This window comes from Muscardinus avellanarius (assembly GCF_963383645.1).
Source record: "Muscardinus avellanarius genome assembly, chromosome: 18".
Lineage (NCBI taxonomy): Eukaryota > Metazoa > Chordata > Mammalia > Rodentia > Gliridae > Muscardinus > Muscardinus avellanarius.
In genome coordinates, this window is record NC_137804.1 from 3,818,615 (window position 1) to 3,833,136 (window position 14,522).

At 56.4% G+C, this 14,522-nt stretch overlaps 1 protein-coding gene across 5 annotated transcripts in view; it reads right to left on the reverse strand.

The window, feature by feature from the left end:
* The window catches only part of SCN5A (sodium voltage-gated channel alpha subunit 5), a gene marked incomplete at both ends in the record, with an annotated part of 75,252 nt that extends 62,155 nt beyond the window's left edge, over positions 1 to 13,097 (reverse strand). For all 5 annotated transcript variants that reach the window (XM_080714854.1, XM_080714858.1, XM_080714856.1 and 2 more), the window contains 4 exons: positions 4,308 to 4,436; positions 5,575 to 5,664; positions 10,392 to 10,510; positions 12,825 to 13,097. In XM_080714854.1, the coding sequence (XP_080570980.1) occupies positions 4,308 to 4,436; positions 5,575 to 5,664; positions 10,392 to 10,510; positions 12,825 to 13,097 (611 nt within the window). The remainder of the gene's footprint in view (positions 1 to 4,307; positions 4,437 to 5,574; positions 5,665 to 10,391; positions 10,511 to 12,824) is intronic.
* Positions 13,098 to 14,522: the final 1,425 nt, after the last annotated feature.

Genomic DNA, 14,522 nt, shown 5'->3' on the forward strand with positions numbered 1-14,522 from the left:
CTGACTCTGGCTCTTTTACTCTACCCAGAGTAAAAGCGTCTGGCTGCCTGCCATGCTGGGGCCCCCACGGAGCCCTCTCCCGGGGCCTCTGAGTGTGGCAGGGCAGGAGACATCCTCTGTGGCATGGGGGAGTGGTAGAGCTCTGCCCTCTCAGGTCGACTTCTCTGCTATGGCCCAAAGGCTGGCCAGGGGCAGATAGCTCTGGGCCCCGCTAGAGACAAGAGAGGGTAGTGGGTGAGAACTCTGTGCCATCACACCAGCCTTAGCACAGGGGGAGACTTTCTGGAGGCTGAGGAACCATGAGGAAGGGCAGGCACTGGCCTTCCTGAACCATCCTTATCTTTTTTTTTTTTTTTTTTTTTTAGGGTGGGCTGGTAACTGGGGATTGAGCCCAGGAACATTCTACTTCTAAACCTCTAAGCGACACCCCCAACCTGTTTTTTTTTTAAATTCTGGAACAGTCTCTCACTTAGCTGTCAAGGGGGCCTCAAACCTGCAATCCTCCTGTCTCAGCCTTCCAAGGACTGGGATCATAGGTGTTTGCCACCGTGCCAGGTGCTCCACCCTATCTTGAGATGGTGAAACTCACACTGTGAGCCACTGCAGTGGCTGCTGCCTCTCCCCTCTCTGCCCTCCCTCCTTCCCTCCCAGGTTTGGTTGCCATAACAACACCCAAAGGTGGGAGACTGCACTGAGGCACAGGTAATGCCCTGCTGAGCGGGGAGGGGGCTGCAAGCTGAGCCCGCCAGGCTTCCCAGCACCCCTGCCACACCTTTAAATTGGGAGGAGTAGGCATCAGGTTGATACCTGGCTAGAAACATTAGATCTGGGATGCTTCTCCCATCCATCCCCAAGCCAGGACACTTGGCGTGAGTCCCAGCATTGCGATTCACTCTGTAATTCTGGGCAAATGGCAGGTTCTCTGCAGGCTCAGTTTCTCCATCTGTATAATGGAGTGTGGGTGGGGAGTTTCACTGAACTGGGCTTTTCTACCACCCAAGACTCATCTCTGGGCATCCCGCAGCCCCGCGTTAGTGGGCCATTTCATCTACGGCAGAAAGCCTTTCAGAGGCAGTAATTAATTGGCTCCCCTACAGCAGAAGCACTGTCAATCAGCACAGAGCTGGAATGCCAAGGGGCCATGCAGCCCCATGGAAACCGGACATGCCAATTCAGTGCAATGTTGGGCAATGCGGCAACTGTTGGAGGCTCCGACACGCTGCCCTGCCTTGCCGTGCCTGGTTCTGGCTCAGGCAAGACTTGGCGAGGGAGGCAGGCCTGCTTTGTAATTCTGATGAGGACCTGTTCTCCTTGGAATCCCATGGGGATGGGACCGGGATGCTCCCACAGAACTGGAGGGCTTGCAAAGGACTTGTGGTCGCACAGAGTGTCTTCCAGACGAGCTGAGTTCAGGGCAACGCCTGGTCTGGGGGCATTCCTTTCTCTGGGACCTGGGGGTCTCTGTGGAGTCACTGTGTTGATCTAGGATCTAGGATGGGAACGCAGAAAAGGCTCAGGCAGGTGTTGCCCCCTTCTTCCAGTGCTGCTTGCCCCTCAGGCCCTGTGGACCGCTGCCCCAGTCCACAGGGCACCGCAGAGCCAGACTGGCCATCACAGCTCTAGGTTGTGACTTTGCGCTCCCCACCCGCCCTCCCTCAGACCTCAGATCAGTTCCCGCTGACAATCCTGCTTATTTCACGGAGAAAATAGAAGCAATCAGAAGAGAAGTTCTTTCTTTTCTCATCATCAACTCTATCAAAATATCTCCATCTCCACCCGAAATTTTGCGCTGAAGGTCAGTGTTTCACCTCGGCACTTGTTCCTGTTCCCTTAGGAAGCTCTGAGGCTTTCCTCCTGAAAATCACCCCTTGCCGACACCATCCAATGCCCCTCTCGATGTGGTCGTGTCCAACAGCCTCTGATCTTTAAAAGTCCTTGCTTGGTCCCTATTTCGCTCTGGCCGCCACACCATTTTCTGTCCTGTTTTATAGGAAATCCATAAAACAGATGTCTATACTTCCTTACTCTTTTCTTCCTCTTTCCTGAACCTCTTCAACTAGGAGAACATCCTCTTATGGCATCAGAACCTCTCTGGTCAAGGACACTGATGACCTTGCCTGATTCAACAGCCCATAGTCATGGCCCTCCTCAGCCTCCGCCGGGCACCTTCCAAGCCTCGTCCTATCTCCCAGTGGCCTGGCTGGGTCTCCTGCTTTCTCAGGAGGGCCAGTTCTTTCTGGTCTTCGCTGGATCCTCTTCCCAACCTCACAATGTTGGAGAGTCTCACAGCACAGTCCAGGGTCTCGTTCACTCTCGGATGATCTTGCCTGGTCCCTGGCTTTCAATACCATGAGTCCCAGCGGCTTTCAATTGACAGCTCCATCTTGTATGTCTTTCCTGAACTTTTGACTGGAAGAGACAGCTGCCCATCCAGTATCTCATCCTGGGTGCTTCAAAGTTTAACATATTCCAAAACAGACCTTTGGATTCCCTTCCTCCCTCCCTCAGCTAGCACCTCCCTCCAATTCTCCCATTTTATAAATGCTAACACCATCCACCCAGCTGCTCCATCCCCTGCCCGTCAGCCCTGCCTTCAAAGTATATGCAGAACCTGACCGGGTCCCCTCTTCTCCACTTGGATTCTGAGCCCAGCCTCTATCCCGTCTCTCCCAGCTATAATAACCTCTTCGATGCTGTCTCCCCTTTCCCCTCCAGTCTGGGGCCCACACAGTCGCCGAGGTGGACTGTAAAGAATGTAACCCAGGTCACAGTCGTACTCTTATCCCTGGTGGCCTCACACACCCGGCTCTTGCCATGACCTATGAGGACAGGACACTCTGTCCTCAACAATCCCACACCTTGCAATCTCATCTTCCACCACTGTTTCAGCTTCTCCCGGGCCTATGTCTATAACGAATCTGGGGCAAGTGGATTGTCTTTCTGAGCCTCGGTTTCCCCACCTGTAAAAGGAAGGGCTGGCATCTGCTCACAGAGAGCGTGCCTACAAACAGAGGTTTTCATGTGTTGCACTCCTTTCTTTCCTTCTTTTCTTCCTGGATTAAGCTCAGGGAATTCAACTTCCCAGCTGCATCCCCAGCCCTATTTTATTTTGAAACAGTCCTGCTAAGTTGCCGAGACTAGCCTTGAACCTCTGTCCCAGCCTCCCAAGTCCTGTGATTACAGTCGTGCACCACCATGCCCAGCTCCTGTGCATTTTCTAAACATCAAGTTCTCCCCCCAGCTTAAAAGCGCCCCATGAATACAGCTCAGCTCCCATGAATAGAGCTCAGCTTCCGTCTCTGACCTCTCTCTACCACAGTGTGGCTGAGCTCAGGGCTACTCATGTCTGGAGGTAAATAAAGACTGGCATGAGCAGATGGATTCAGGCTCCTGGAATGTGGGAGCTGAGGCCGAGCCTCTGACCCCGAGAAGCCCACACTGTCTTTCTGCAGGTGGAGGGACCAAGGGCTCGCAAGGGCAGGAGATGACGTCTCTAGCCCTCTCCTCACTGGGGCTGCAGTGCTTAGCCCTGCGCACACCAAGTCCTGGGCTTACAGAACTGATGGCTGTGCCTTGCTCAGAACTTCTGCACCTGATCAGTTGTCCCCAAGCCCAGCACTGATCCAAGAGACATCCTCAAAACTGACCCCTCAGCAAGGGTCTCCCAGAAAGGCACGAAGAGGCTTGAGCATGCCTGAGGCTCCAGCAAATCTGGGGTCACGGTCACTTTTTTTGGAGGGCTCCCTGTGTATCTCTGATATTAGTTTTCTCATCAGTAAAATGGGGCTAAGTAGCCTCCTGCAGCCGACCTCTCCAGCTAGCGCGAGAGCCCAGCTCTCTCCCGAAGGGAGAGAAGGGAGAGAGCAGACGTGCTCTGGTCCGCCTGGCGTGTGCTCCTGGGGATGCGCACGCATTTCTCCAGACTCCTTTAGTGCAGTTTGATTCAGTCACCCTGGAGTCCAGGTCACTGCCCCGTGGGGTAGGCATATGGGGCTGTGATATTGGTTTCTCTTGGTGGACAGAGCAGAGGATGGGTGCTAAGGCAAAATCTTAATGATGTCCCTTGACCACAGGACTGTTGTGGGCCCTGGATGAGCCAGGGAGTTTGACCATCGCGGCCGCCTGGGCTACAGTGGACCCGCCTCTCTGCACTAGCATGACCCAAGGGCTTCGGCCCGTCCTCCTGCGATGGCCTCAAGCTTGCTGCTCCACAGCCTGGGTGCAGGGCAGCAGCAGGGAAGCCCAGGAGGCCTGGACCCTGGGCTGCAACCCCCATGGCGTGGCCTGGCGGAATGCAGGATACTTACGCCATCACGATCACGCTGAAGTCCAGCCAGTTCCACGGGTCCCGAAGGAAGGTGAAGGAGTGCAGGCAGAAGCCCCGAGCCAGAATCTTGACCAGAGACTCGAAGGTGTAGATGGCGGTGAAGGTGTACCTGGGGAGCGGAGGCCGGCGGGGTTGTCAGGGAGGCCAAAGCCCACAGGATGAGATCCCCGCACGGTACAAAGATCCATACAGCTCCCCACGCCAGGGGGCTACCCCATCAGGCGCTCTGCGTGCCCTGTGGAGGAGCTAGCGTTGGGGGCTGTGGCTCTACTCCAGACGCCTGGCTGATTCATCATCTTCCCGTGCATTTCATCAGATGCTCGCTCCCTCCAAAGCGCTCTCTGTGCCCTCTCGGTTGCATGGTGCCAGAAGACGCCTAGGTATCTATCTCCTCACCCAGCTCACGCGCACAGGGATATGGCAACCACCAGGTCTGTGCCACGGGACACCATGGGCAGGCAGAGCCCCGGCCCCCTGGTGTGAATCCCTGACCAGCAACGGGAGCCTGGTCCATCCTCACTGCCCACAGGTAGTGAGTCCAGCTGTCCACCTGGATTCGAAGAGGTGCTGATAATCCTGTGCATGGGGCTGGGTGGGCGCTGCTCTCTCTGCCCGGGGAAGCCTGAGGAGTCCACCATGGGTGGGGGTTGGGAGTGCTGCATGGGGTTGGAACGGGAAAGGACCACATTCCAGGTCTCAGAGCTGCTGGGCGCAGCCCGGCGCGGTCCTGTGGGAACCAGGAGCAGCCCAGCACACCACTTTTCTAACACGGGCTCCCGGGCATCCCATCCATCTGCTGAAAACAGGAGCCAGTGCCACGAGGACCTGCCTAGTCTGCTTAGAACCTCTTCTTCCCTGCACACTATCAGACTCCCGTGGCCCTGTTTCTCAGTCTGCACATTTATCAAGTGGGTCGGTGGCTGCAGCTACCCTGCCAGGTTGCTAAAGGGTTAAAGGAGACAAAGCTTACCGTCCTTAAGACAAAGCCCGGCAGGCACTTAGTGAGTATAAATGATAAAATAATGGGTCTTATTATTTCGGAGCCTTGTCCAGAGCCATCAGTCCACTTTTACGGGGTGACAACTCCCCACTTTGCTAATCAGGAGCGCTCCCTCCCCCGAAGGGATGACTTAGAGGCCAGAGGGTAGAGGTTGGGCCCAGGCCTGGCAGTGTGGGCTGGTTTCTTCTTCTGGGGTGACTCTAGGCAGGGGTGGGCCTGGTGGAGGCGCGGGCCTGCAGGTACTCACTCGACATACTTGGTCCAGGGCGGCGGGTCGTGCTGGGCCATGAACACGCAGTTGGTGAGGATGGTACACATGATCAGCACGCTGAAAAGCCTGGCGCGGGGTCAAGGAAGGCGGTGTGCAGGCCCAGGCACCCTTGGTCCCCACGGCCGGGCCAGTGCCGCCGGACTGCGAGAGGGAGACTCCACAGGGACACAGCAGGGCCGTGCCCATCTTCAAGCCAACCCTTCTGTGTTCCCTGTCCTCTCCCTGTTAATTACTGTCCCCTCCACAGCCCCTAGCAGGCCCCAGACACTGGATGACATGCTTTGGGCAGGTCCTCTGTAGGGTGTGGCATGGAGAGAAGGGCGGACCTCAGAGCTCCGAGGTTTCTGCTGTGTTCTTTGGGTTAAAGGGAGCCAGGTGGCTTCCTGTCATTGGCAGGACCCCTAGTTGCCTACCTCACTTCTAGGGGGGCAGGCCAGGCGGACTCCGCTGCCAACTGTGCAGCTTACGGGAACCCACTGGCCCCGGGGGAGGTGGAGGCCCGTCTCCCTGGCTGCTCCTGCCCCAGCACCTGCCTTCGCTCTGTCCTCCGCTCTGCTGGGGAAACTCCTCCTCACCCTCCACGAGCCCCTCCTCAGGAGGTCCCCAGGGCCCAGTAGCCCGCCCTGAGTCCTTGGCAGTTGCTGCCGGGAACCTCCAAGCATCTGGCATTTCTCTTTCGGCCAGAGCTGCTCACTGAATGGCAAAGCCTGCTGCCCATCTCCTGCCAGAATGGGAGCTCTTCCAATGACAGGGCCCACGACCTGGGCATCATCGCTGGCCTAGGGTTTCATGATCCACAGAAGGCAAAGAGCCTCCAGAAAGGGGGCCAGCCTAGAAAACAGACTCTCCCTCCGAGCCTTCGAGAAGGGAAGGGCCCTGCAGATCCCTTGATTTTAGCAGCGAGAACCTCCCGACTATCAGGCCACAGATGTGCGCTGTTTTATGCCACTAGGTTTGTGGTTGGTTTGTTTCAGCAGCAACAGGAGTACTAAGCTGACGGTGGGCAGAGCCAGCCCCGAGCCTGGCTTCTCCTCCCTGGCCCAGGGCTCATTCCAGTGCCTCTGTGGCACCATCTCTGCAGGACACTGAGGGACACCTGGTCCACTCTCCTGCCTCCAGACTGAAGGGCTGCTCGGGTCACGACGCTTCAGGCTCTCACCTGCCAAGCAGGTATGCTACTCCTCACCTGGCTTCTGTGCCCATGGGCAATACAAAAACCAAATGAGTTGGCGGGCTCCATGAAGGGCAAGGAGACCGTCACACACAAGAGGAGTGCAGATATGGGTCATTTGTTTGGATTTTGATACTGGAGACTAAACCCAGGAATATTCCACCACTGAGCTACGCCCCAGTCTTTTTTTTTGTTTTAAACATGGTCTTGCTAAGTTGCTGAGAGGCTTACTAAGTTGCTGAGGCTGTCCTGGAATCTTCAATCCTCCTGTCTCAGCCTCCCAAGTATGGGGTTTACAGGCATAGGCCACCACACCCAGCTGTGTGTGTGTGTGTGTGTGTGTGTGTGTGTGTGAGAGAGAGAGAGAGAGAGAGAGAGAGAGAGAGAGAGAGAGAGAATCTCTTCCTACTTAGACTGAGCCCCCAATCCATGTGACTTTCCCCCAGCAAGTCTTCCCTAGACCCCAGCATGTGGCCAGTAGCAGACAGATGGGTCGAGCGAACTCCTGGTCCAGGCATACCTGCTAATTTCAGCCGGGGATCACGCCGGCCCTTTGTGTGGGCTGAGGCAAAGGCCAGCTCTGCAGGCCGGAGCTCCGCAGAGCGTCCTCAGCCCTGTGGTGGCGCTGTCCCCAACACCCACTCCTGGCCTCATGATTAGAACTGTCAGCAAGGACTGCCTGCACGGTGTGAGGAATGCCTGGAACGTGGGCTGCTCACGTCTTCAGATCCCAGGGAGTCCAAAACTCCCAGAAAGAAATCGACCCCAGGGAGGGGCGTTTTCATGAATCTGTGCTATCAAATGAACGTGCGTGCGTGCGTGCGACCGCGGTCCCGGGCACACGCGTACGTGACTTGATTGCCCATTTGAATCCAGGAGAAAGATGTGGGAGGGTTTTGTGAGCAGCTCCTGGGCACCCAGGAAGGTAAAATGCTTCTTGGAGTGAACTGTGGGGCCTCTTTGAATGCAACTGCAGCGGAATTTGGAGACCAGTAGGTTTCTTTTATTTAATCCCGGCAGGAACACATTCTGCAGGATTGTAACAAAAATACACGAGAAAAAAATAATTCTCCGTGCCATATCTACTTTTCAGAAACTTTGGAGGGAATCGTTAGAAGCACGGAGCAGGTGTGAAGCTGAAAGTGGACGATCGATCGTGCATCCGCGAACGGATGGACCGCTCTGCGGAGCCCGTCTGTTACAAGGCAGCGGTTTCCACACAGGGCTACATCCCAGTCCTCTTCTGTCTTTGCTCTGCCTGCGCTTTCCAAGAGGCTTATGTGGAACCTTGCACCTACAGGCACTTAGTAGATGCCTGAATAAAGGTAGGAAAGTAAGTAGAGTGCTGGGAATGGTGGGACATCCCTGTCATCACAGTACTTGGGAGGATCGCAGGTTGGAGGCCAGCCTCAGCAACTTAGTGAGGCCCTGTTACAAAATAAAAATAGTAAAATACAGCTGGGGACATGTAGCACTGAGGTAGCACGTCCCTGGGTTCAATCCCCAGTACCAAAATTAATCAATAAATAAAAAGTTAAGCCGAGTGAAAAAAGTGCACAATTCAAAATAGGAAATTTAGCCGTTTGTTAGAATGTTCTGTGACTCCTCACGGGCACAGGGATTTTGGGTTTGGGGGACGGTGAAATTTTTCTGGAAGTCCATAGTGGCTACAGTTGCATGTCTTCGCAAATATATTTAAAAAGCCGCTGAATTATGCACCTGGATGAATTTTAGAAGTATATCTCAGTCGTTAAAAAGGGAACAGACGCATGGAGAGCTGGCTGAATCCTAGGCCTCACTCCGGAAATTCCCCTCTGGAGAGGCCGGGAAATCTGCCTTTTCAACAGACTTCCCAGGTGACTCTGCGGTGGCCCTCCCATGGCATCCCGCAAGTGGCAGGGAGCTGGAGAGCCCCGGGGGACGTTTGGAGCCACTGAGGTGGCCCTCACAGGCTAACAGCTGAAAACAGTCTCCTAGGGCAGTGTGTGCACGAGGACCTTGCTAACATGCTGGTCTGCGCTGGGGCCCAAGAGTGGGCAGTTTCTACAAAGTCCAGGCGAAGCTGACTCTACTGGCTGGCAAACCCCGCTGCTCCGGGCCCCTTGCTCCTCCGGGCCCCTTGCTCCTCCGGTGCCCACCGGGATCGCTAGGTGGCGCTGTCGAGGGCCAAAGGTGTGCTCCCATCCCCAGGCAGCGGAGGCCACGGCAGCCCAAGGAGCCCAGCACAGGGGCTCCCTGACGCTCATCACCTCCCCGGGGCAGCTGCCCTGGGGGACGCCGGCTGGCTCAGAGCCTCAGGGCCGGAGATGCCAGGTGGAATGGCACCCCACGGCCTCAAGCCGTGCTCAGTGGACCCCGGGCTAAGCCAAGGACTCCGGCACTCCCATGGGCTTCCCTGCCCAGCCGCCTCCCTGGCCTCTGGCCTGCCCTGCCGCCCAGCCCAGGCCCTGGCAGTGGCCCTGGGAGCACTGCTGTCTCCCTGGAGACTCCTGTGGCTGCCAAACAGTGCTAGGTTGGTTAGCTACCTGGAGGAGAGGCCCCAGGTGAGAGCTGGAGGATGCTTTCAGGGAGGCCACGCCCTTGGAGTGAGGCCGGAGACTGGCGCAGAGCACAGAAGCAGCCTGCCTCTCCTCCTCCTCCCCTGTGCCTCTCATCAGGCTGTGACCACACTGCGGCAGGAGCGACAACGCTTTGTGTAGCTGCCTTATCACGCTCAGAGGACTTTAGAATCCTCAAGGGGAATGTGCATGCCAAGCAGGGGACTTGGACAGCTCAATGGGGCCAGTCCCCCAGACCCACTGGGCACAGCAGCATGGCTTAGATCGGCAGGGACCTGTGCACTCGCCCTGGTCATGGCGGCCCAGGCAAGGGCCACCCAGGCACTCCAGATAAAGAGCTGATGCCGCCGCAGCCCACACCAACCTCTCTTCGAGGCGCCATCGGTGGGGTCCCTGCTCTGAAGTGTGGAGAAGAGGCAGGGGGAGCGTTTGGCATCCCATCCCCTGCGCTGCCTGGAGGCGGCCCCTCTCGGGCCCTCGGTCGGCCGGATGGGTCCCTCATCCCACAGCTTCTCCTGGCTCCACGAGCTCTTTCTGTGAGCTGCAGCTTTTTTAGGCTGCGGTTTATGTAATTTTAACGCTAACCGGAGTTCTCTGAGATGCTCCGAAGCTGCAAACATTTTGTCAACACCTCGTCCAAAAGCAAGCATTGCCTCCCTCAAAAGATGCCCATGTGGGAGTAAATGGGAGGCCTCCACCCTGGGAAATGGCTTTTCCTTGGCCCAGGGCCCCTTGCCCAGAGGTCCTGCAAGTGGTTGGGTTGGTGGAGAGCCCCAGGGACATTTCAGAGCCCACAGGAGAGCCAGGAGAGTGCTAAAGGGGCCTCATTTATTCTGGGGTTCTGGGGAGCTTGGCTCCTAGGATGCCTTTCTCCTAAAGACTCAGGAGGGTGCCCAAGAATACCCTGGAGATCTTGTGAGAATGTGATGCTGGCTTGGCCGACAGGGACTCAGCACCACCTCTGGGCCTAAACTAGGATGGGAATGGGTGGGTGAAGCACCCCGCGCACATCCTCGGGGTGGGCCCCCTGGGCGCGCCCGGCAGTGATTGACTGCAAAGGATACGAGTGCACCAGAATCTTCACGGCTGCTCTGCGGATGGGGTGGAAGGGGCTGAGGATGTACAAGGCGTCGGTGGCGCTGAACCGGAAGATGGTTTTGCCTTTATTTAGCACGATGAAGGTCTGTGGGCAGAGAGTCTTGTTAGGTCAAGAGTGGCAGGCCCTGTGTCCTGCGGAGAGAGGCTTTGGGGGACAGCGGTCAGAGCCCTAGAGTCACGGCTGGAGGTCCCGGGGAGGAAAACATGGGTTGAGGGAAGATAGGGGGTTAGACAGTGCACGCAGCACGTTGGTGGTCCCCCCAGTCTAGCCCAGGTGAGGTCTAGTGCAGGGGAATGTCAAGCTGGTTGAGGCTGGATTCAGGATTACAGACCCAAGAAGAAGGGGGCTTTCATGGTCCTAACCCAGCTATCTTCATGGCAGAGGCACCGAAAACTCAGAGGTACATCTGCCTCCCCTTCTCCCCTGGCTGAACCCCACCCCTGCTTGGCTTTCCCATCATGCCCTCAGGAATGAGGGTTGGGCTGAGGGGGCTGGGTCAGCTGGGACTTATGGGTAAGAGGAAAGAAGGAGAAAATATAGAATCATTCTGGAGAGCTTTTCCTGGGACCCCGTCCCCTGGAATCCAGGGCAAATGACAGCTTGGCATCTCTCCCTGGGGGGATCATGAGCAGTTCAAGGGGAACCCCATCCCTTGGCTTCTAGAAGATCTGTGTCTACACTGCATAACCGAGCAGGGGAGAAGTGAGCGCAGGAGATGGAGTCATGAACACATTGGGTCAGGGCAGCCCTGGCAGCCCTGGGGGACTGCACTCCCCCCAGCTTCCCAGGTGTGTGCCAGGCTCAGCTTTGGGGCCTCGCTTCTCCAGGAACTGAGCTGGTAGGACAAGGTTCCAGGCTGACCAGAAGGATTAGAACCCAGAGTTCTGTTGTGGCGCCTCCATCAGCCCATGGGGCTGCAGGCAGCGTGGCCTGGGGGTAGCAAGAGGAGGTAGGAGGTCAGAGGCCAGAGCCACACCTGGAGCCACTGTTCCAACATTCCCAGACACAGGGAAAGACAAGCGGGCAATTCTGAGTCCTCCCAGGCTAACCGACACCAGCCTCCGGGAGCCCATCCCTGACCCCAACCTCAATGGGTCCACCTGTCCTGACTCCAGTCTAACTGCTGTCATCTTCCCACAGTGACTGTGACTCACTGCCAGCTGTCACCTTAACCCCAAATCTAGTTTCTTCTTCCAGCTCCGTCCAACCAAAACCGAGGCCCACTCACCCCCATGAATCCCAACTTTCCAGCCTAACAACTCAGCCTCCTACTTACCCCCTCCCAAGTCTCAAGCTGCAGTCACGCACACTCAGGTGCGTGGCGACACAGACACACGCTTGCACCTCCCTCGTGCTCATTCGGGCACTCTAGCACTGACGGCACTGGCCCTGGGTGCCCCTCCTTGGAACCCGACCTCCCCAGATCCAAATCCGACTCCCTTCAGGAGTGAGGCCTAGATGTGTGAGCAGTTGTCAGGAGCCTGCTTCTCTGAGGAGCCCAGTGAACCTGGTATCAGGGTGCAGGGCAGGGAACGTGGTCCTGGCAGAGGAAGCCAGGGCAAAGGCTGTGGAAGGGGAGCCAGCCTGCCCTAGTGGACAAAAGGCGCTTCCTCCCCCTGCACTTAGGAGGGGCAAATGCAGCATATAACCTCCCCTCCATTCTGCACTCCTGGTGGCCGCTGCCCCCTAAGTCTCTCCCAGATTCCCCAGTGGCCTTCACGCTCCCACTGCAGGCCCACAAAGCCCAGGCGGCTGCTGCTCCAGCACGGCCAATATCTGGGGCGTCCTCGTGCTGACAGTGTTGGGGTGGGCCGCGGCTGTCCCTAGTTAGGAGAAGGCACTGTATGCTGTGCCCTGGGGTCCAGACTCCATTCACACTGGACACCAATGCAGGGCTTGATTTCAATCTTCACACACACCTGGGGACAGGGAAAGGTCCTCCAGAGGAGGGCTTCCACTGTGGGCATTTCTCTAAGAAGGCCTCCATGGGAGGCAAGACTTCAGCAGACTCTGCCTTCTCTCTCCTTCCTTCATAGCCTACCAAGCTATGCATAGCACTAGTCTTTTATTCCAGAGTCCAAAATTAAGGTGATTAGAATATACATGGTGGGTGAGTCATGCCCTCAGAGCTCAGGGAAGCTTGCCCCAAACAGAGCCCCAACAGAGGCAGGCCCTCTCTCCTGTCCCTGTGTGAAGGCAATGCCCTGTCTCTTGTCCCATATGGAGGTAAGGCCCTCTATCTCCTGTCCCCATATGAAGCATGGCCTGTCTCTCTTGTCCCAGATGGAGTCAGGGCCCCGTATCTTCTATCCATACAAAGTTAGGGCCCTCCCTTGCCTGCTATACTATAAGGGAGTTGCCCAAGATGGCTGGGGGACGGGGGGAGGATGGCAGTCACCTTTTGGGTGCTATAGAAGGGGTCCAGGTCTTCCAGGGGCTCCCCGATGAGCTCCCGGGGTAGGTTGCCATACAGATCCGGCAACTTTTTGGAGGCCTGCAGGTCCAGCTGGGGCCGGGGAGCCTCCTCCTCGGGCAGCCCCTCTCGGCTCTCCTGCGGGGTGGTGGCGCCTCGGGCTTGCTTCTCTGCCATACGCTTCTCGATGGCTGCCAGGGACTCCCGTGTGAACCTGCGGAAGCTGCTGGTGCCCCGAGGTAACAGGAAGTTTGCCATCTTCTCATCCTGCTTCTGGGGCACAGGCTGTCCTCGAGCTGCCTGGGGGGAAGCTGGGAGACAGAAGAGAGGGTCTGATGGGATATGAGGATCTGGAGGAAGGGAGGCTGCACCTGTGGGGAACGGCTCCACTGGAGGAAGGAAGGAAGGATGGATCTGCAGAGAGGCTTGGGACCCAACTGTTAATCCTGTGCAAGGACAGCTGGTCGACCCAGGGCAGGTAAACCCAGAGCCCTCCAGCTGGTGGGGTATGAGGACCAGTCAGAGTCATCTCCCTTCCTAGCCTAACAAGCATATTTTTTGGGGGTGGTAGTAGGGATTGAACCCAGGGGCATTCTACCTCTGAGCTATACTCCAAGCCCTATTTTTTTATTCTTTATTTTGGAACAGGGTCTCACTAAGTTGTGGAGGGCCTCACTAAGTAGCTGAGGCTGGCCACGAACCTGCAATCCACCTGTCTCAGCCTCCCAACTACTGGGATTACAAATGCCACTACCTAACAAGAGTATCTGAATTCAAGTGGGCAAGAGCGACAACTGGTCCACACAGCACCGTGACCCTGCCCACTCCCTTCCTAACAAAGGGAAAGCTTTGCTGGGCATGGTGGGGCACACTCGTAATCCCAGTACTTTGCAGGCTGAGATGGGAGGATAGCAGGTCCCAGGACAGCTTCGGCAATTTAATGACAGTCTCAGCAACTTAGCAAGACCCTGTCTCAAAATAAAAAAATAAAAAGGCCTGAGGGTGTAGCTCAGAGGTAAAATACCACTGAATTTAATCCTCTGTACCACACATACACGCATGTACACACACAACAAACACACACACACACACACACCACCACCACCACCACCACCACCACCACCAACAACAACAACAACAACAACAAAAACAACAATAACAACAAAACAGAAAAAGCAAAAGATAGGTTTGTACCTTCTGGTCCTTCAACCATCCTCATCTGAGACATTCCCACAGCTGATGCTGACATCCCGGGCTGAGGAAGGTCACTTCATGGGCAGCGATAGATGAGGCCCGGCTTTTGTTTTGTTTTTGGATACTGGGGATTGAACCCAGGGGCTTTCTACCTCTGAGCTACACCCTAGGCCTTGGTAATTTTATTTTGAAATAGGGTCTCTCTAAGTTGCTGAGGCTGGCCTCAAACCCGTGATTCTCCAGTCTCAGCCTCCTAAGTGCTAGGATTCCAGGTGTGCGCCGCCACGCCCAGCTGACTTATCTTTCCCTGGCACCGCTGGTCCTGAATGGTGAAGCATGCCTTGGTGAGGAGTAAGGGTATCAGAAGGTACCAAGTCCTATGCCTCCTCTCCAGGGCAGATTCCCAGTGTGAGTGGCATCTGGCCCCCCGGGCACCAGGCGTCGGTGAGGCGGGGTGAGTGGACTTCACTCAGGAGGTGCTAATCGCCA